Here is a 22,475-nt window from a genome sequence, read left to right as displayed (position 1 = left end):
CCTAGTTTAGAAACCAGGAGGCTTCTTGGGGAACCCCAGTGGGGAAACCAGGGCTGACCTGTTTGGTCCCAATTAATGCTGGTTCAGTGTGCCCTTGAGAGTTAATTTAGAGTTAACTTTTTTCCCCTATATTTTGGCCATGCCACGCAGCATGCAGGATCTTAGTTCCCCAACCAGGGATCGAACCCGTGCCCCCTGCAGTGGAAGCATGGTGTCTTAATCACTGGACTGCCAGGGAATTCCCTGAGGACCCTGAATATTATAAGGAGGAGATCCTAGGTATTACGAGGAGGAGGAGGAGAGAATGGGGGGGTCCATTAACCATCCCAAGTAAATTACTACAACAGCTGCTTCTATCACACTCTCAGTATGGCAGGTGGCTGTTCAAAGAAGGTAGATATGGGACAGGTTTGGCCTCTGTCAGACCACAGAGGCCACCATAGACTAGGTTGATTCATTTGCCCTTCTTTGTTCCAGTAGAGGAAGTCCCTTCCCAGACTACACAGCCAAGAGTACCACTGCCTTTTAGTTCTGCCTCTAGCACTGTATACTAGTGCAATGACCTTGGCAAGCTCCTTTTCCTATCTGGGCTTCAGTTGTTTTATCTATAAACTGGGAGATATTGCTGTGACTCTGATACTAGAAAACATAAACTCTAGGTTCAAGCATGTTCAGAAAGAAACAATGTCCAATGCTGTTTGTGCAAAAACAAACGGGCACCTTTTATACAACCAGTCTAGATCAGAAAGGCCTGGGCATGTCTGAAGGCAGAAGGGAATAAAGGCAGCTGCTGATATAAATGGAGGGAGCAACCTTGGGAGCGGCTGACATGGGTCAGGATAGGAACAGGGGATGTGTAAATAGAAAAATGGAGGTTCTATGGCTCTCCTCACCCCGAAGATGTTTACTTCTGGAGATCTAATGGTTTGGATGGCCCAGTCACAAATAAACTCTAAACAAATCTATCCCATTTCTGTAGAGCTCCTGTTAGTGCAGGGTGCTGAAAGAAAGCTGGGAAGAATCCATCTCAGTTCCTGCCCTCAAAGGGCTGGAAAGAGGGACAGACACAGAAGCACATCCCCGAATAACCAGCACACGGCAGGCAGCCTGTCAGATGTCCTTGTAAGTGGCAGAGTGAAAAAAGAATGCAGCAAAAAAGAAGTTAACTCCTCTTAGACATACATGAGTACAACCAGAGAAAAATGCAACTAGAAACTGATCCTCAGGAAGGCTTCAAGGAAGAAAGAGTGTTTGAGCTGGCATGAGATTAGTGTCCTTAGAAGAGGCAACAGAGAGCTCTCTTTCTTTCTGCCATGTGAGGACATGGCAAGAAGATGTCTGCAAGCCAAGAAGAGAGCTCTTACCAAAACCTGAACATGTTGGCACCCTGATCTCAAAATTCCAGCCTCCAAAACAGAAAGAAAATAAATTTATGTTGTTCAAGTTTAAAAAAGAAAAAAAGAGTATTTGAACTGGACTTGGAAGGATGCGAAGAACCACAGCAAGTGCTTCATAAACATCCACCTCACTCTGGGTGATCAACATCTGATGTTTCATTGGCTCTGGGGCAGGAGGCCTCAGATGAATCACTGCCAAAAGCAGCCTATGGGTCATTAAGCACCTTGTTCTGTGTCCACTTGTGTAAGCCTGGGATGGTGAGAACCCCCAGCGTGACCCATCAGGTCAAAGGATGAGGCGCCCGCGTACACAATCTGTTTGCATGATGCCTGCCTTATTTTATTACCCTCTGTCTCACTTATAATACATGGTACACTCAAAACAATATTTTAACTGATTATAAAACAGTAAATCACGTGGGTTATATTACTTAATGTTAGTAAAGAGCAAGAAAATAGAAAAACTCAGTTTTTGGTTTTCTGAATATATACAAGTATTTTTTTAAGTACACCAAATAAAATTGAGCCTAACCAAAATGTCACATTTTATTATTATTAATGCTATGACAGCTATTTCAATACAGATAAGAAATATACTACAATCTTAGATAAATAGAAATAGTTAGCATTGTTTTTATGTCCTAAGAGAAATGAGTATATGATTAGAAGATGAAACAGGAAGAAAAGCCATAGAAGTTGACCAAAAAATGTTTGCAGGCACCTTTTAAATCTTTTAGAGCAGAAGCAAGAAGAACTACAGCCCTGCAGCCTGTGGAACAAAAACCACATTCACAGAAAGATAGACAAGATGAAAAGGCAGAGGGCTATACACCAGATGAAGGAACAAGATAAAACCCCAGAAAAACAACTAAATGAAGTGGACACAGGGAACCTTCCAGAAAAAGAATTCAGAATAATGATAGTGAAGATGACCCAGGATCTCGGAAAAAGAATGGAGGCAAAGATCGAGAAGATGCAAGAAATGTTTAACAAAGACCTAGAAGAATTGAAGAACAAACAAACAGAGATGAACAATACAATAACTGAAATGAAAAATACACTAGAAGTAATCAATAGCAGAATAACTGAAGCAGAAGAACGGATAAGTGACCTGGAAGACAGAATGGTGGAATTCACTGCTGCGGAACAGAAAAAAGAATGAAAAGAAATGAAGACAGCCTAAGAGACATCTGGGACAACATTAAATGCAACAACATTCGCATTATAGGGGTCCCAGAAGGAGAAGAGAGAGAGAAAGGACCCAAGAAAATATTTGAAGGGATTATAGTAAAAAACTTCCCTAACATGGGAAAGGAAATAGCCACCCAAGTCCAGGAAACACAGAGAGTTCCAGGCAGGAGAAACATGCCAAGACACATAGTAATCAAATTGACAAAAATTAAAGACAAAAATTACTGAAAGCAACAAGGGAAAAACAACAAATAACATACAAGGGAACTCCCATAAGGTTAACAGCTGATTTCTCAGCAGAAACTCTACAAGCCAGAAGGGCATGATATATTTAAGGAGATGAAAGGGAAGAACATACAACCAAGATTACTCTACCTGGCAAGGATCTCATTCAGATTCGATGGAGAAATCAAAAGCTTTACAGACAAGCAAAAGCTAAGAGAATTCGGCACCGCCAAACCAGCTCTACAACAAATGCTAAAGGAGCTTCTGTAAGTGGGAAACACAAGAGAAGAAAAGGACCTACAAAAACAAACCCATAACAATTAAGAAAATGGTCATAGGAACATACATATCGATAATTACCTTAAACATGAATGCATAAAATGCTCCAACCAAAAGACACAGGCTTGCTGAATGGATACAAAAACAAGACCCATATATATGCTGTCTACAAGAGACCCACTTCAGACCTAGGGACACATTCAGACTGAAAGTGAGGGGATGGAAAAAGATACTCCATGCAAACGGAAATCAAAAGAAAGCTGGAGTAGCAATACTCATATCAGATAAAATAGACTTTAAAATAAAGAATGTTACAAGAGACAAAGAAGGACACTACATAATGATCAAGGGATCAATCCAAGAAGAAGATATAACAATTATAAATATATATAGTATTATAAATATATATGGTGCACCATAGGAGCACCTCAATACATAAGGCAACTGCTAACAGCTATAAAAGAGGAAATTGACAGTAACACAATAATAGTGGGGGACTTTAACACCTCACTTACACCAATGGACAGACCATCCAAACAGAAAATTAATAAGGAAACAAGCTTTAAATGACCCAATAGACCAGATAGATTTAATTGATATTTATAGGACATTCCATCCAAAAACAGTAGATTACACTTTCTTCTCAAGTGTGCACGGAACATTCTCCAGGATAGATAACATCTTGGGTCACAAATCAAGCCTCAGTAAATTTAAGAAAATTGAAATCATATCAAGCATCTTTTCTGACCACAATGCTATGAGATTAGAAATCAATTACAGGGAAAAAAACGTAAAAAACACAAACACATGGAGGCTAAACAATTCATTACTAAATAACCAAGAGCTCACTGAAGAAATCAAAGAGGAAATAAAAAAATACGTAGAGACAAATGACAGTGAAAACACGACGATCCAAAACCTATGGGATGCAGCAAAAGCAGTTCTAAGTGGGAAGTTTATAGCAATACAAGACTACCTCAAGAAACAAGAAAAATCTCAAATAAACAATCTAACCTTACACCTAAAGGAACTAGAGAAAGAAGAACAAACAAAACCCAAAGTTAGTAGAAGGAAAGAAATCATAAAGATCAGAGCAGAAATAAATGAAATAGAAACAAAGAAAACAGTAGCAAAGATCAATGAAACTAAAAGCTGGTTCTTTGAGAAGATAAACAAAATTGATAAACCATTAGCCAGACTCATCAAGAAAAAGAGGGAGAGGACTCAAATCAATAAAATTAGAAATGAAAAAGAAGTTACAACAGACACTGCAGAAATACAAAGTATCCTAAGAGACTACTACAAGCAACTCTATGCCAATAAAATGGACAACTGGGAAGAAATGGACAAATTCTTAGAAAGGTGTAACGTTCCAAGACTGAACCAGGAAGAACTAGAAAATATGAACAGACAAATCACAAGTAATGAAATTGAAACTGTGATTAAAAATCTTCCAACAAACAAAAGTCCAGGACCAGATGGCTTCACAGGTGAATTCTATCAAACATTTAGAGAAGAGCTAACACCCATCCTTCTCAAACTCTTCCAAAAAATTGCAGAGGAAGGAACACTCCCAAACTCATTCTATGAGGCCACCATCACCCTGATACCAAAACCAGACAAAGATACTACAAAAAAAGAAAATTACAGACCAATATCACTGATGAATATAGATGCAAAAATCCTCAACAAAATACTAGCAAACAGAATCCAACAACACATTAAAAGGATCATATACCATGATCAAGTGGGATTTATCCCAGGGACACAACGATTCTTCAATATATGCAAATCAATCAATGTGATACCCCATATTAACAAATTGAAGAATAAAATCCGTATGATCATCTCAATAGATTCAGAAAAAAGCTTTTGACAAAATTCCACACCCGTTTTAGGTAAAAAGTCTCCAGAAAGTGGGCATAGAGGGAACCTACCTCAGCATAATAAAGGCCATATATGACAAACCCACAGCAAACATCATTCTCAATGGTGAAAAACTGAAAACATTTCCTCTAAGATCAGGAACAAGACAAGGATGTCCACTCTTGCCACTATTACTAAACATAGTTTTGGAAGTCCTAGCTTTGGCAATCAGAGAAGAAAAAGAAATAAAAGGAATACAAATTGGAAAAGAAGAAGTAAAACTGTCACTGTTTGCAGATGACATGGTACTATACATAGACAATCCTAGAGATGCCACCAGAAAACTACTAGAGCTAATCAATAAATTTGGTAAAGTTTCAGGATACAAAATTAATGCACATAACTAATAAGAACCTGATATATAAAAAAATAAAATTCAAAAATTCAAAAAAACCCCAAAATTAATGCACAGAAATCTCTTGCATTCATATACACTAATGATGAAAAATCTGAAAGAGAAATTAAGGAAACACTCCCATTTACCATTGCAACAAAAAGAATAAAATACCTAGGAATAAACCTACCTAGGGAGACGAAAGACCTGTATGCAGAAAACTACAAGACACTGATGAAAGAAATTAAAGATGATACCAACAGATGGAGAGATATACCATGTTCTTGGATTGGAAGAATCAATATTGTGAAAATGACTATACTACCCAAAGCAATCTACAGATCCAATGCAATCCCTATCAAATTACCAGTGGCATTTTTTACAGAGCTAGAATAAAAAATCTTAAAATTCTTATGGAGACACAAAAGACCCCGAATAGCTAAAGCAGTCTTGAGGGAAAAAAACGGATCTGGAGGAATCAGACTCCCTGACTTCAGACTATACTACATAGCTACAGTAATCAAGACAATATGGTAGTGGCACAAAAACAGAAATATAGATCAATGGAACAGGATAGAAAGCCCAGAGATAAACCCACGCACCTATGGGCAACTAATCTATGACAGAGGATGCAAGGATATACAATGGAGAGAAGACAGTCTCTTCAATAAGTGGTGCTGAGAAAACTGGACAGCTACATGTAAAAGAATGAAATTAGAATACTCCCTAACACCATACACAAAAATAAACTCAAAATGGATTACAGACCTAAATGTAAGACTGGACACTATAAAACTCTTAGAGGAAAACATAGGAAGAACACTCTTTCACATAAATCACCAGAAGATCTTTTTTGATCCACCTCCTAGAGTAATGGAAATAAAAACAAAAATAAACAAATGGGACCTAATGAAACTTCAAAGCTTTTGCACAGCATAGGAAACCATAAACAAGACGAAAAGACAACCCTCAGAATGGGAGAAAATATTCGCAAATGAATCAACAGACAATGGATTAATCTCCAAAATATATAAACAGCTCATGCAGCTCAATATTAAACAAACAACCCAATCAAAAAATGGGCAGAAGACCTAAATAAACATTTCTCCAAAGAAGAAATACAGATGGCCAAGAAGCACATGAAAAGCTGCTCAGCATCACTAATCATTAGAGAAATGCAAATTAAAACTACAATGAGGTATCACCTCACACCAGTTAGAATGGCATCATCAGAAAATCTACAAACAGTAAATGCTGGAGAGGGTGTGGAGAAAAGGGAACCCTCTTGCACTGTTGGTGGGAATGTAAATTGATACAGCCACTATGGAGAACAGTATGGAGGTTCCTTAAAAAACTAAAAATAGAAATACTGTATGACCCAGCAATCCCACTACTGGTCATATACCCAGAGAAAACCATAGTTCAAAAAGACACATGCACCCCAATGTTCATTGCAGCACTATTTACAATAGCCAGGTCATGGAAGCAACCTAAGTGTCCATCGACAGATGAATGGATAAGGAAGATGTGGCACATATATACAATGGAATATTACTCAGCCATAAAAAGAAACGAAATTGAGTTATTTGTAGTGAGGTGGATGGCCCTAGAGACTGTCATGCAGAGTGAAGTAAGTCAGAAAGAGAAAAACAAATACCGTATACTAACGCATATATGTGGAATCTAGAAAAATGGTACAGATGAACCGGTTTGCAGGGCAGAAATAGAGATACAGATGTAGAGAACAAACGTATGGACACCAAGGGGGGAAAGTGGCAGGGGTGGTGGTGGTGTGTTGAATTGGAAGGTTGAAATTGACATATATACACTAATATGTATAAAATGGATAGCTAATAAGAACCTGCTGTATAAAAAAATAAACAAATCTTTTATTTTCAGCACTTTGGAATCCAGCTGTTATTAAATTCTGTGAAAAATCAACTTTGCTTTCCCATACACACTAATTTTCAAAAGAGGGATAGTAGAAATGAAAACTATATAAAGTCTACATATTTGGAACTTATTTGAGTTGAAAAAAATATAGAAGTTTGGAATCCATGTTACCTACTAATGTAATTGTACTATCTACAATATCTGAAAAAATTATCTTATTGAAAATGGTATCTCTTTTAAGAATGATGTATGTATGTGTGTGCATGTATATGTCTCTGTGTGAAGTTTTATTACATAACTGGAATGGAAAAAGATTAATAACAATGCCTTGATTTATGGCTGCCCCATTTAAGCTTTCTCCCATAGTTTACTAACATAACTCAGTTATTTCCTTCACACAGACCTTTATTCCAATCAGTCATTTCCCACGTTTTTTGACTTCCTACTGTAAAAAGAATACATGAACAAAACAAAATCTTTAACAACCACATCTGATGAAACAGTGTGCAAAAATGCTTTCAAATATTTTCTTTCTACAAAAACAGCCCATGGCATCACAATGCATATTAATCACTATTATAACTGAGGAAAAGATTTTAAATTGCCCTTTTTAAAAAAGATTTTTTAATGAATTTTTAAATTGAGGTACAGTTGATTTATAATATTATATAATTTTCAGGTGTAAAACGTAGTAATTCACAATTTTTAAAGGTTATACTCCATTTATAGTTATTATAAAATATTGGTCATATTCCCTGTACTGTACAATATATCTTCGTAGCTTATTTTATACATAGTAGTTGTACCTCTTAGTCCCCTACCTGTATCTTGCTCCTCCCCTTCCCTCTCCCCACTGGTAACCACTAGTTTGTTCTCTGTATCTGTGAGTCTGTTTCTTTTTTGCTCTATTTACTAGTTTGTTTTATTTTTTAAATTCTGCATATAACATACAGTATTTATCTTCCTCTGTCTGACTTATTTCACTGAGCATAATACCCTCCAAGTCCATCCATGTTGTTGCAGATGGCAAAATTTCATTCTTTTTTATGGCTGAGTAGTATTCTATTGTATATATATACCACATCTTCTTTATCCATTCATTTGTTTGTTTGTTTGTTTTTTGAAGTATAGTTGATTTACAGTGTTGTGCCAGTCTCTGCTGTACAGCAACATTCATCTGTTGATGGACACTTAGGTTGCTTCCATATCTTGGCTATTATAAATAATGCTGCTATGAACATTGGTGTGCATATGTCTTTTCGAATTAGTGTTTTCATTTTCTTCAGATGTATACCCAGGAGTGGAATTGCTGGATTATATGATAGTTCTGTTTTTAATTTTTTAGGGAACCTCTGTACTATTTTCCACAGTGGCTGCACCAATTTATGTCCCTACCAACAGTGTACAAGGGTCCCTTTTCTTCACATTCTCACCGACATTTGTGATTTGTGATCTTTTTGATGATAGCCATTCTGACAAGTGTGAAGTGATATCTCATTGTGGTTTTGATTTGCAATTCTCCAGTGATTAGTGATGTTGAGCATCTTTTCATGTGCCTGTTGGCCATCTTAAAGTCTTCTTTGGAAAAACGACTATTCAGGTCTTCTGCTCATTTTTTAATCTTGGTTTGTTTGGGGGTTTTTTTTGATGTTGGGTTGTATGAGCTGCTTATATTTTTTGGATATTAATCCCTTATCAATCATATTATTTGCAAATATATTCTCCCATTCAGTAGGTTGTCTTTTCATTCTGTCAGTGGTTTCCTTTGCTGTGCAAAAGCTTTTAAGTTTAACTAGGTCCCATTTGTTTAGTTTTGCTTTTGTTTCCTTTGCCTTAGGAGACAGATCCAAATATATATTGCTACAATTTATGTCAAAGGGTGTTCTGCTTGTGTTTTCTTCTAGGAGTTTTATGGTTTCCAGTCTTACATTTAGGTTTTTAATCCATTTTGAGTTTATTTTTGTATATAGTGTGAGAAAATGTTCTAATTTCATTATTTTAATGTAGCTGTGCAGTTTTCCCAGCACCACTATTGAAGACACTATCTTCTCTCCATTGTATATTCTTGCCTTCTTTGTCATAGATTAATTGACCATAAATGCATGAGTTTATTTCTAGGCTCTGAATTCTGTTCCATTAATCTATGTGTCTGTTTTTGTTCCAGTACTGTACTGTTTTAATTACTGTAGCTTTGTAGTATAGTCTGAAGTCAGGGAGTGTGATACTTCCAGCTCTGTTCTTTCTCAAGATTGTTTTGTCTATTCAGGGTCTTTTGTGTTTCCATGCAAATTTTAAAATTATTTGTTCTAGTTCTGTGAAGAATGCCATTGGTATTTTGATAGGGATTGCACTGAATTTGTAGATTCAATTCAAAATATTTCCTGTAATATCAGGAACAAGACAAGGATGCTCACTCTTGCCACTTTTATTCAACATAGTGTTGGAAGTCCTAGCCACAGCAACCAGATAAAAAAAAGAAATAAAAGGAATCCAAATTGGAAGGGAAGAATAAAACTGGGAATGATACTATACATAAAAAATTCTAAAGACACTACCAAAAAACTACTAGAGCTCATCAGTGAATTCAGTAAAGTTGCATGATATAAAATTAATGTACAGAAATCTGTTGCATTTCTATACACTAACAATGAACTATCAGAAAGAGAAATTAAGGAAACAGTTCCACTTACGATCACATCAAAAAGAATAAAATACCTAGGAATAAACTTACCTAAGGAAGTAAAAGACCTGTATTCAGAAAACTATAAGACACTGATGAAAGAAATTGAAGATGACACAAACAGATGGAAAGATATACTGTGTTCATGGATTAGAAGAATTAATATTGTTAAAATAACCATACTACTGACATTATCCCGCTGAAAGAAGATCTGTGTTGATCGTTTTTGATTTTGCCTTTATGGGGGTAAACTCATGACAGATTGACATTAAAAAATCTGAGAAAAAACACCCATACTACCTGAGACAGTCTACAATTCAGTATATTGCCCTTTAAAAAAGAAACAGTACATTTGTACAACCCTTGGCTAAGTAATCTGAGGATATTTTAATCCAGCTCTGATTAGTTGAAGAATACAAGACCACTATCATGAGCACATCAGTTTTAGCTGTCAGAATAAGATGTCTCTGATGAGAAGCCATTGTCACCTGTTTTTCTTCGCCCAGCCAACTCCAGCCCCCTTCTTCCAGTTACATAAACATTGTTATATAAAGGCCAACCGTCATATTCCATCCTTCATTCTAGATTCATCATCCGTCTTGTTTGCACTCACAATCCCAGCTCTACCTTTTCTTCAGCTCTACTTCACAGTCGATGGGTGTGATCCCTGTTCCTGGGTTCCACATTCAATGCAGAATCCACATAGTTCACATCACAGTCATAGGTTCATTCATCTTTTCCTTTGGTCTTTCCCATTCAGTAAGCTCTCGTACTAATACTTTGTCTGAATTTATCATTTACACCATGAAGTTTTAGAAGTACGTGCTGGGAAGAGCATCCAAGTTCCTTATACTATTCTTTTTTTTTTTAATTTTTATTTATTTATTTATTTATTTTTGGCTGTGTTGGATCTTCGTTTCTGTGCAAGGGCTTTCTCTAGTTGTGGCAAGCGGGGGCCACTCTTCATCGCGATGCGTGGGCCTCTCACTATCGCGGCCTCTCTTGTTGCGGAGCACAGGCTCCAGTCGCGCAGGCTCAGTAGCTGTGGCTCACGGGCCCAGTTGCTCCGCGGCATGTGGGATCCTCCCAGACCAGGGCTCGAACCCGTGTCCCCTGCATTGGCAGGCAGATTCTCAACCACTGCGCCACCAGGGAAGCCCCTTTATACTATTCTTGAGTTAACCAAAATACTTGGTTTCTAGTGTTGTTGGAGATCAGTTATTGCCCAATACAACCAATATCCTCCCACACATCTTTTAGTACTGCTTTTGCTACATTCCATAAGTTTTGGTATATTGTGTTTTGTTTTTGTTTGTCTTGAGGTATTTTCTAAGTTCCTTTTTTATTTCTTCTTTGACCCAATGGTTGTTCACGAGTGTGTTGTTTTATTTCCACATATTTGAATTTTCCAGTTTTATTTCTGCTATTGATTTCTAGTTTCATTTGATTGTAGTCAGAAAAGATGCTTGGCATAATTTCATTCTTCTTAAATTTGTTAAGACTTGTCTTGTGACCTAAGATGTGATCTGTTCTGGAGAAAGTTCCAGGCATACCTGAAAAGAATGTATATTTTGCTACTTTTGGGTGGAAGTACTGTATTGATAAAAGTTACAGAGGCCGAGAAGTCCCACAGTCTGCTATCTGCATGCTAGAGAACCAGGAAAGCCAAGGTATAATTCAGTCAGAGTCTGAAGGCCCGAGGACAAGGAGCTGTGGTGTCTGAGTAAAGAGGTTGATGTTCCAACTTAAGAAGAGCGATACTTGACTTTTAACTCACCTTTCTCAATACAGAGGGTGAGTGCCCTAAAGACTGAGCCAGTGTGCTACTCCTCTACATGTGGATGCCTCCCACTCCATCCTGAAAAAGTGATGTCCACAGAGACAGTCTCTCATGGAGTGCCTCAGGGCTCTGTACCATTCCTGTCCTGTGTTGTGCTCCTGTCAGTGACTCAGATGAGGAATTGAGCATGCACAGAGGACAGGAAGCTGAAAGGACAGTAACTTACTAGAGGCAGACTGAGGATCCAGAAGGAACACAGCATGTTGCTTCAAGGAGCCTAACCACTCTGCAGATGAGTAGCCATCCTGAAATCAAACTCTAACTCTCCTCCCAAAACCACTGCAAAGTCCAGCCTGGGGATGATGGAGCTGCTGCTGCAGCTGAGGGAAAAGGACCTGGGGGCTGAGTGGGCTACAGGATGACTGACCAGCAGGCTCTGGGCTCTGGGTGATGTCTTCATAGGAATACGCTGACCGAAGAAAGGAGAGGAGGACGTGGAAAGGAGGGAGAGAGGCAGCAAGAAGAAAACCTCCTCCGGGGCCTTCAGTATCAATAGATTTGGGGATATTATCCCAGAACAATACACAGTTGTTTTTTTAATAAATTTATTTATTTGATTTATTTATTTTTGGCTGTGTTGGGTCTTTGTTGCTGCGCACAGGCTTTCTCTAGTTGTGGTGAGCTGGGGCTACTGTTCGTTGCGGTGTGCGGGCTTCTCATTGCGGTAGCTTCTCTTCTTGCGGAGCACAGGCTCTAGGTGCGCGGGCTTTAGTAGTTGTGGCACGCGGCTCAGTAGTTGTGGCTCGCGGGCTCTAGAGCACAGGCTCAGTAGTTGTGGTGCATGGGCTTGGTTGCTCCGTGACATGTGGGATCTTCCCGGACCAGGGCTGAAACCTGTGTCCCTTGCATTGGCAGGCAGATTCTTAACCACTGCACCACCAGGGAAGTCCCAATACACAGTTTCTAAACTGAGTACAACTCACTTTCCAAACTTTAATGACTTTAGGGACAAAACTGGTCCCCAAAAGGAAACTGAGACTCAAATTACCTTCTATAGGCAATGGCAAGTTCTTTGGAGATCATTCCTGGAGCACCAAGGCAAGTGGAGTGGGGAGACCTGGACCTTCATCCATCACAGGGACTGAGCATCTCCCCCCTCTTCCTGCTTTAGACCCAGTGTGGCTGTTTCTGATACGTGGCCTGTTCCCAACCCTTAGAAGAGTGATCACTCTTTCACATCATGTTTCTGATAAAGGCAAGTGAAGGTTTTGGTAAAAGGACTCTGAGATTTTCATTAGCACAAGCTCATTTCTAAGAATAGATCTGATTGTTCAGTGGAATAGGGCTCAAAATGGGGGAAAAGAGGTGATTTCAGTGGTATGGCAAGTGCTGAATGCAGCACAGCCCCTCATGGTGGGACATAATATCCTGAAAGACATCTAAAAATTATTCAGGAATTATGCACAGTTCCTCTCAACTATATGACATTTTTTTTGGACGCTATAAGAGTAGCAGCGTTGATTCTCTATCATCTTATTGCCAAAACCAACTGATTTCTGAATATCTGGAGGGCATGGGGGAAGAACTAACTTTGCTTGAGGACTGCAGAAGGCAGAGCCAGGTGGAAATTGCAGGGAGGCAGATTTCCTATCTATAGGATTGATACTTTAAAATGTAATAAACCTCCTCAGCAACCGGAGAGCCTGTTTTACTCAGGTATTCCAGCTGAGGCCAGAGGACCATGGTCAAGGAAGTAGTGGGCCTGCATGCTTTGGGGGTGGGGGTGCGGTGGTTGGCCTGGGTCGACCCTCAGGCCTCTCCCACGCCTGGATCTACAGTTGTCTGTCAGCATAATGAAAGCCAGAACTGAAGGATGGCCAAGAAGGTGTGTTTTAGGAAACCCTGCATAAGCAGGTGGCATCCACCCCATGACTGTTTCTATGACTATTTTTGCACGTCTGCTGAAAGAAAATATTTTGGAAAATCTTTCCAAACATGAATTACTTCCAAATCAATTAATTGGGCTTAAGTTATGCCAAAGGGAAGCATTCTTTATTCTTAGGGAGGGGGAGGTTGGAACCATGATTCCAGTCATGAATAAACCAAATGGTTTCCTTCCTCCAGTGGAAGAGGAGCTGCTCAAGGGGATTCATGACATCCAACCCCTGGATCGGAGAGGGACTCTGACCTCGGAGGTATGGGGCCCCATACAGAGTTCCTGCAGACACCACCTGTGTGGGGAAGAGGTCAGGAGTGATGGGCATTCAGTCATCTAGCCTGACCTTTGCATTTAGGGGCAGAGGGGATAACACGGCTGGTAATAGGGCCTCAGAAAAACCCAAGGAGGGTGAGGATGGCTTGTCCTCAAAACCTGTCAGTGGACATTGCTTATTCTGGGAAGTCTTTTGATCAGGCAAATGTCCAGGAAGAAATCGCGCAAGTCTCTAAAGAATGCTTTTCATTTGTTTGTCTGTTGATTGTCTGTTTTCAAAAGGTCGTGACAGCAGAATGGAATACCTGGGAATACAAAGTTAGGATAGTGTTGTCAGCCTTGGCTGGACATTGAAACCATCTGGGGAGCTTTAAAAAGTCCTGATGCCTGGATTCCATCACAGACATTTGGATTTACTTGGCCCAGCGTGTAACCTAGGAAAAGAGGAGAATTAAGGGAACCATTATCTTTAGATCTCTGATGAGCTGTTATGGGGCAGAAAGGGGTGACATGCTCTGTGTGTCCCCAGAGAGCAGGACTAGGACTAAAACTAGGAAAATATAAAGAGACTTGACCCAAGAGACAAATTTTTCAGATGATAAAAGATGTATAAAGCTAGAATTGGCTTCCTAAAAAGGTGATGAGATCTTCATTGGTGGATGGGATCAAGCAAACACTGGATAGTAGCAGCTTGGATGTAAAAAGGAAAATTCAGGGAGACTAGATGTTTGGAGGTCCCTTTTCCAAGGCTGAAGTCTTTAAAGTCAGGGATGCGGCATTAGCCTGACTTCAGTGACAGTGGTATGAGAAGCTACCCAGGGAACTGGAGCTCTCTGGAGGCTGAGATGGTGGCTGTTAATGCAGCCTGGCTTCCCAGGGCATCAGTGCAGACTGGCCAGGACAGCACTACAGCCAGGGGGATGATAAGCGCCTTAGAATGCAACCATACTCCACAACACAGCTGCCCAAGCCCAGCCCTCAGCCTCCTTCAAGGACCCGATTGGATGTCACCTTCCCCAGGTGGCCTTCCTGTCCATCCTGCCCTTCCAAAGTCACCTATCAGTGCCCCCTCCATGGAACTGTAGTCTATTCTGGAGCCAATGCATCCTTCCCTTAAAGGCTGTGGATTTTCTGTCATGTGTGAGTGAGTCATGTTGGCTGATGAATGGAGAGAGGAAGACAGGATGGCGTAAACGGACAGATGAGAGGATGGCCTGGGGCCTGGGCTGTCTATTACAGGAGGATAAGGGGAAGGTCAGAAGATGTTTCTGTGAGGGTAACATGAAGAGAAGAAACCCTGCCAAGAGCCGTAGATTCAGGGCTGATCATTTCACTAGCCCTGGGCACCAAGGGAGAAAAACATGAAGTGAATCTCATCTCACTTTTCTGACCAAGATTTAACAAGATAAAGTCCATCATCCAGCATATACCAGTAGAAATGAATATGTCTGATCAGGTAAATTAAATCACCACAGGGGCATCTCGAATGTCTCTCGCACAGAGAGTGGCTTAAGATGTCAAAGTAGATTCTTTTCTAGTCCCCTGAATTTTACTGAGAATCACAGAGAGACCATCCATTGTTAAAGCTGTTTTCCTTTTGCTCAGCAGAGAGGGCATTCCTCACTAGCAAGCCAGCAACTGCAGAGTCAGAGGATGCTGAGGTTGACCTGAGTTCCTGCAGGTGACAGAGCAGATGCACCATGGCCAGGTCCAATTGGACCTTCCCCCTGGTGAGGTTCATTCTCCTGGGCCTCTCAGCCCACCCAAGGCTGGAGAAAATGTTCTTTGTGCTCATCTTGCTCATGTACCTGGTGGTCCTGCTGGGCAGCGGGGTCCTCATCCTGGTGACCATCCTTGACTCCCGCCTACACAAGCCCATGTACTTCTTCCTGAGGAACCTCTCCTTCCTGGACATCTGCTACACAGCCTCCTCAGTCCCCCTCATCCTGGATAGCTTCCTGACCCCCAGGAAAACCATCTCCTTCTCAGCTTGTTTTGGGCAGATGTTCCTCTCCTTTGCCATGGGAACCACGGAGTATGTGCTCCTGAGCATGATGGCGTTTGATCGCTCCGTGGCCATCTGCAGCCCCCTGAGGTACTCTGTGGTCATGAGCAAGGCTGCCTATTTGCCCATGGCCAGCTCCTGGGCAGCTGGTATCATCAACACTGTGGTCCAAACATCCCTTGCAATACGACTGCCCCTCTGTGGGGACAACATCATCAACCACTTCACCTGTGAGATCCTGGCTGTCCTGAAGTTGGCCTGTGCTGACATCTCCATCAGTGTGACCAGTCTGAGGACAACAATTATTATCTTCCTGGGCATCCCAGTTCTGTTCATCTTTTTCTCCTATGTGTTCGTCATTGCTACCATCCTGAGGATCCCCTCAGCTGAGGGGAGGGAAAAGGCCTTCTCCACCTGCTCTGCCCACCTCACAGTTGTGGTCATATTCTATGGGACCATTGTCTTTATGTATGCCAAGCCCAAGTCTAAGGACCCACTGGGGACAGATAAACAGGACCTTTCAGGCAAGCTCATCTCCCTCTTCTATGGGGTGGTGACTCCCATGCTCAACCCCATCATCTACAGCCTAAGGAACAAAGATGTAAAGGCTGCTGTGAAGAACTTTGTGTGTCAGAAACACCTGAGTAATGTTGCATTGTATATCTAGAAAAATAGTATAGATGATCTTATTTGCAAAGCAGAAATAGAGACACAGATGTACAGAACAAACGTATGGATACCAAAGGGGAAAGGGGGGAAGGTGGGATGAATTGGGTGATTGGGATTGACATATATACACTATTGATACCATGTATAAAATAGATAACTAATGAGAACCTACTGTATAGCTCAGGGAACTCTATTCAGTGTTCTGTGGTGACCTAAATGGGAAAGAAACCCAAAAAAGAGTGGATATATGTATATGTATATAGCTGATTCACTTTGCCGTACAGTAGAAACTAACATAACAGTGTAAAGCAACTATACTCCAATAAAAATTAATTTTTTAAAAAAGAAATTTAAATTAAAAAAAAAAAAAGGAACACCTATCTGAGTGACTGTCATGGAATTCCACACTGCCAGAACACATGATCTCCAAACTCCTCAGTGTCCTCCTGGGGAAGTGGGAGCCCAGTGTAGAGAAGGGAGTCTCCCAAGGTTCATGTTGTGGACCATGTGAGTAAGACTAAAAAGTAAACTGGCCCTCCTCCCCTTGTTACATAGGCAATGGAATCTTCTATCTAAGAATCTAGAAGGAAAGAGCTTCGCATTTCTAGAAATGCTGGCTAGTTGTCGGCTTTGTGCATAACCATGGTGATGTCACATCATAGCTACTTTATGCCAATGAAATCTAAGATCCTCTGCAACCAGAAGCTGACTCTTTGTTCTTATAACTGAAAAAACAAAACTAAATAGATTGGGATGAAAGTTCATTGAAGAGTCGGTGGCTCATAGCTGGTCCTGGCCATAGACTCAGGGACCATCAAGATTCCCAGGGGGACTGTCTGGGGACCATGGCTTGTCCTGTTTGTTCCCAATTAAATCTGATGCTTTGTTCCCCTGGGGGTTAAGTCCAGAACCCTAAATATTGGGAAAAGCCCATTAACATTCCAAATTATTGTATTATTACAACAGCTGCTTCTAGTACTCCCAGAGAAAACAAGATAGCTGTTCAAAGAGCAGCTGGGTGGGAGAGGACAGGGAAGGGGATAAGCAGGCCACCCAGGTCAGCATAGACTGGGGCTGAACCATCCTGCCCTGTCCATCTAGAGGTGCTCTCAGCCCAGGCCAGGCAGCCAGAAACCGGCCTTCCAATTCCACCTCCAACACCATTTGCCACTGCTGAGCACTTGGCTAAGTGTCTTTCCCTCTCTGGACCTTAAGTCCTTTGTCTGTAAAATAAGAGCTTATGGCCCATCCCTCTCACTAGACAATGCGTGTAAAAACACCTGGGGAAAGCCCAGAGAGGAGTAGTTCATGGCTCACACCCCACAAACTGCCGCTCATTGATTAGGGATCTCCTCTGGGCTCTCTCCCCATCCTTCGCAGATCAAGAGCAATGGCTCCAAATTTCTAAGGCCACTTAGGGCACTATTGGAAGGAGACTTGGGTGGGCTGATTGTGGCTCTGGATACCTGTGCCTGCTGCAAACCCGCCATCTGGTGGACATTCTGCAAGCTCCTGAGGTCAGTGCTTCTGGAACTTTAACGTGCTCCTGATTCACCTGGGGATGTTGTGAAAATGCCAGTTCGGATTCACTGAGTCTGAGGTGAGGTTGGAGATTCTGCATCTCTGACAAGTTCCCAGGTGATGCCTATGCTGCTGCCCTTCGGACCACACTTTGAGTAGCAGGCTCTGCAAGATGTGCGACTAGGGCCAAGGGTCTGAAGGGAGAGTCAGGGAAGCAACTCCTGCGTGTGCCAAGTCCTCCAGCATCGGCAACCGAGGCTACTCTCTCCACTCTGGGGGCAGCAGTTTGCCCTGTGACCTCTCTGCTCTTACAGGTCTAAGAAGAATTTTTGGTTTATCAGTTTGTTCAGCTTTTCACTTGTTAGTACAGAGTGGTGTCTTCCAAGCTTCTTCCATGCTAGACCAGAAACCAGCCGTTCTCACTTCAAATAGCTCTAAAAGTGCAGTCAAGTGCAAGTGCAAATAGATAAAACAATGTTGTCAAGTGCAAAATTAGAGGCATAAATATAGCAGAGAAAGAAACGGATGTCAAATTTTGCAGAAAACAAAATTGTATTAACCAGAAAAATATTATCAGTAATATGAGTTCAGAAAAGCTAAGGAGACAGAAATAACTTCTCAAAAATCAATTGTATTCCTACATACCATCAGTATAGAACAAAAAAACAAAACAAAACAGAAATAATATCCTATTTGCAGTAGTAACAAGTACCAAATAATTGGGAAAAAACATAATTCCAGACATGACAGACTGTGTCAAGGAAAAAATGATGCGTGTTGTCGGAGTATAAAGGAAGGTGGAGTGATTGACCAGGGGCTTGAGAGTATAAATTCAAAACAATGGCCTTAATTTCTAAGGGGGAAGCTCTCAAATTGTAACAAATAGAACTTCTTTCATATGCATATTCCTGGTCTCTACCCCTCCCCACCAACAATGATTCAAATTTCACTCTGTCTGCGGTAAGGCCAATAGGAAACCTGGGCTTAGAAACAAAGTTATTTAGTGTTTTAAATTCCCCAGAAGCCAGGACTTCCTTGGTGGTCCAGTGGGTAAGACTCCGTGTTACAACGCAGGGGGCCTGGGTTTGGTTAGGGGAACTAGATCCCACATGCATGCCACAACTAAAATGTCCGCATGCTGCAACTAAAGATCCCAAGTGCCGCAACGATGATCACACATGCTGCAACTAAGACCCGGTGCAGCCAAAATAAACAAACAATAAATAAATTCCCCAGAAGACTGTACCGAACTACATAAATTGCTAGTGAAGAATAATTGAACGGGACTTCCCTGGTGGCTCAGTGGTTAAGAACCTGCCTGCCAATGCAGGGCACTCGGGTTCGAGCCCTGGTCTGGGAAGATCCCACATGCCGCGGAGCAACTAAGCCTGTGTGCCACAACTACTGAGCCTGCACTCTAGAGCCCGTGAGCCACAACTACTGAGCCCACGCACCACAACTACTGAAGCCCGCGTGCCTAGAGCCTGTGCTCCGCAACAAGAGAAGCCACCGCAACGAGAAGCCTATGCACCGCAACGGAGAGTAGCCCCTGCTCACCGCAACTAGAGAAAGACCGCGTGCAGGAAAGAAGACCCAATGCAGCCATAAATAAATAAATAAAGTTAATTGTTAAAAAAAAAAGAATAATTGAACAATACAAGGATCTTTTGAAAGTAATGATGTTAGAGTCTTCCTGCCAGATTTGAACTTATTACAAAGTAACAATTACTGAACGATACACCACTGGCTATTTTTTTTTTTTTCCCCCACTGGCTATTTTTTAAAGTTTTGTAAAATCAGTGGTTATCAGAGATACCAGAAAATTAATTCCAACTACAGAATTTAATACATATATATCAGGTCAAAATTAATAGCATGAAGAAGGAACCACTTTTTAATAAATAGTGGGACAGCAGCAACATTCAATTGAATGAAGGTTTGCCTTTAATCCATACATCACACCACACGCTACCATAAACTTAGGATGGATTAGAATTAAACATAAGACACCATCATGATTACACGAAACAAAAAGAGAACAGAATGACATATTTATTCCAGCTGGGGAAGAGGGCATGATTCACTATACTGGAAGAGAAAGAGGGTTATCAGAATTAAAATAGACATATTCAAAGATACATCGCACAAAACTCTTGAATAATATGGTCTGATCAAACAAGAATCAAACTTCTCCCAAATGGAGGTTTGTTGGGTTCTGCAAGTATTTGATTTGAGTTTCTTTTATATACATGTATATATATTCTAAATGACTTTTAATATGTAGTAAGACCATGGACACATGCAAACTTACGTTTTGATTTTTGGCACACAAGAGGCCGCTACCACAATAGCATGTGTATTGTTGAGTTGACTCCTTTGCATAGACCTCAGAATAAATCTTTTCCTGCCATCTCTTCATATTTATTTTATCTTCTTTAAATGTGTCCTTGATTAGAAAAAGTGTAATTCTGCACTGATCTTTTCCCTAATCCAAGCCTACGCTCAACTGCTCATTTATAATTGTACCAGGGAGTACAAATGTGCACTGTTCCCAATTAAGTGTCAGGCAAGGCTCAGAAGCATCTGCTTGGTACATGTTCTCATCATGGTGTCATAGCCAATTGCACAATAACAAGGAAACATGTAACTGGTCACACAGTAATAATGTCTCATTGTAAATAGTATTGGGATTAACCATACATTTGGGGTGTTACTTCTCTGACTACATTTATGATAAGGAACTTGAGCAGTTATCCAAACTTATTAGTAAATCAATATTTTTTCTTATTTTTAATGTCTAACGGGCATTTAAAAAATCAATACAGTTTGTTTTTTAGAGCAGTTTTAGGTTCACAGCAAAACTGAGCAGGAAGTACAGAGTTCCCATATACCCAGTCCCCCCCCACACACAACCTCTCCGACTATCAACATCCAGCAGCAGAATGGTATCTTTGTTACAATCAGTGAATCTACATTGACACATCATCACCCAGAGTTCATAGTTTAGAGTTCACTCTTAGTGTACATTCTGTGGATTTGGACAAATGTGTAATGACATGTATCCAGCATTATAGTTTTGTACAGAATGCTTTAACTGCTCTGAAAATCCTCTGTGCTCTGCCTCTTCATCCCTCCCACCCCCTCTAACCCCTGGCAACCCCTAATCTTTTTACTGTCTCCATAATTTTGCCTTTTCCAGAATGTCACAGAGTTGGAATCATTTAGTATGTAGGCTTTTCAGATTGGCTTCTTTCACTTAGTAACGTGCTTTTAAGTTTCCTCCATGTCTTTTTGTGGTTTGATAGCTCATTTCTTTTTATTGCTGAATAATCTTCCATTGTATGGATGTACCACAGTTTATGTAACCACTTACCTATTAAAGGACATCTTGGTTGCTTCCAAGTTTTGGTAGTTATGAACAAAGCTGCTATAAATATCCATGTGCAGGTTTTGGTATGGACATGAGTGTTCATGAGTCAATATTGAAATTAAAATCTCTCAGTACTTCTTTTTCAAGGTACCATCTTAATTTGAACAAAGAGTAGTCTGAGATTGCAAGGTGGGCTAGTTCAAAAAACATGACCCTTTGCAAACTACTCATCTGTATCAATCAGGATTTTCTCTTATAGCAGGCAACCAAAACAAAATACAGAAATGGAAGCCAAGACTGATGTGACTGCAGTTATCATACATAATTCCAGATTTCAAGTTTTTGTGTTCATCAAAGTCTCATTTATTATCTTTGAAGTCTCATTTATTATCTTTGAACCAGTTAATTATTATTAATTATTATAAATTTGAACTTAGAAAATAAATGTAGAACTAAAACACAGCTTTTTTCTATTTTGTATGGCAGAACTCTGTAAGATTTTGTTGGAAAAAGGATTCCACTGCTAAAAAATAAAAATAATATTTTTTAAGTTTGAAAATTACTGAAATAAGCAGGCAAGGAAAGTAGAGAATGGGGACAACTTCATACTCACAAGCTCATATCTTTAGAGGGCTCACTGGAGGCTGGCAGGAGATTGTACCAGTATCACAGACTAAGGTCACAGTGCTAAATTTTATAACGTGTTGGTGTTGGATGCCTTGGCATTAGGGCTTCTCTCCCTCCTGTGAGATCTCAATATAGGGGCCAACGGGGCTTTCAGATACACCGATTCTGCTCCAAGTCATGGGATCCTTTGTTCTCCAAGGCCATATTCACAGTTAGTAAATTAACAGAGAACATGATAGCACTTAGAAAATGTTTGCTCTGGCTGGGCAGTTGCTTCCAAGCGACAATTTCTAGAAGGGCTGCACAAATCTTTGATGGACAGCTACTTGTCTCTGCAAGTCCCCTTCCTGCTGAATGACTAAAACT

At 40.5% G+C, this 22,475-nt stretch overlaps 1 protein-coding gene across 1 annotated transcript in view; it reads left to right on the top strand.

Annotated features, from left to right (window-relative positions):
- The window catches only part of LOC309665174 (uncharacterized protein), a 95,566-nt gene extending 75,713 nt beyond the window's left edge, over window positions 1–19,853 (top strand). The window contains exon 5 of the mRNA XM_082471392.1: window positions 15,611–19,853. Coding sequence (XP_082327518.1) covers window positions 15,611–16,589 — 979 coding nt within the window. The 3' untranslated portion in view covers window positions 16,590–19,853. The remainder of the gene's footprint in view (window positions 1–15,610) is intronic.
- Window positions 19,854–22,475: the final 2,622 nt, after the last annotated feature.

This window comes from Balaenoptera physalus (assembly GCF_965194825.1).
Source record: "Balaenoptera physalus genome assembly, chromosome: 7".
NCBI classification, from domain to species: Eukaryota; Metazoa; Chordata; class Mammalia; order Artiodactyla; family Balaenopteridae; genus Balaenoptera; species Balaenoptera physalus.
The sequence above is the reverse complement of the archived record's forward strand: the minus strand, read 5'-3'. Positions and strand labels throughout refer to the sequence as shown.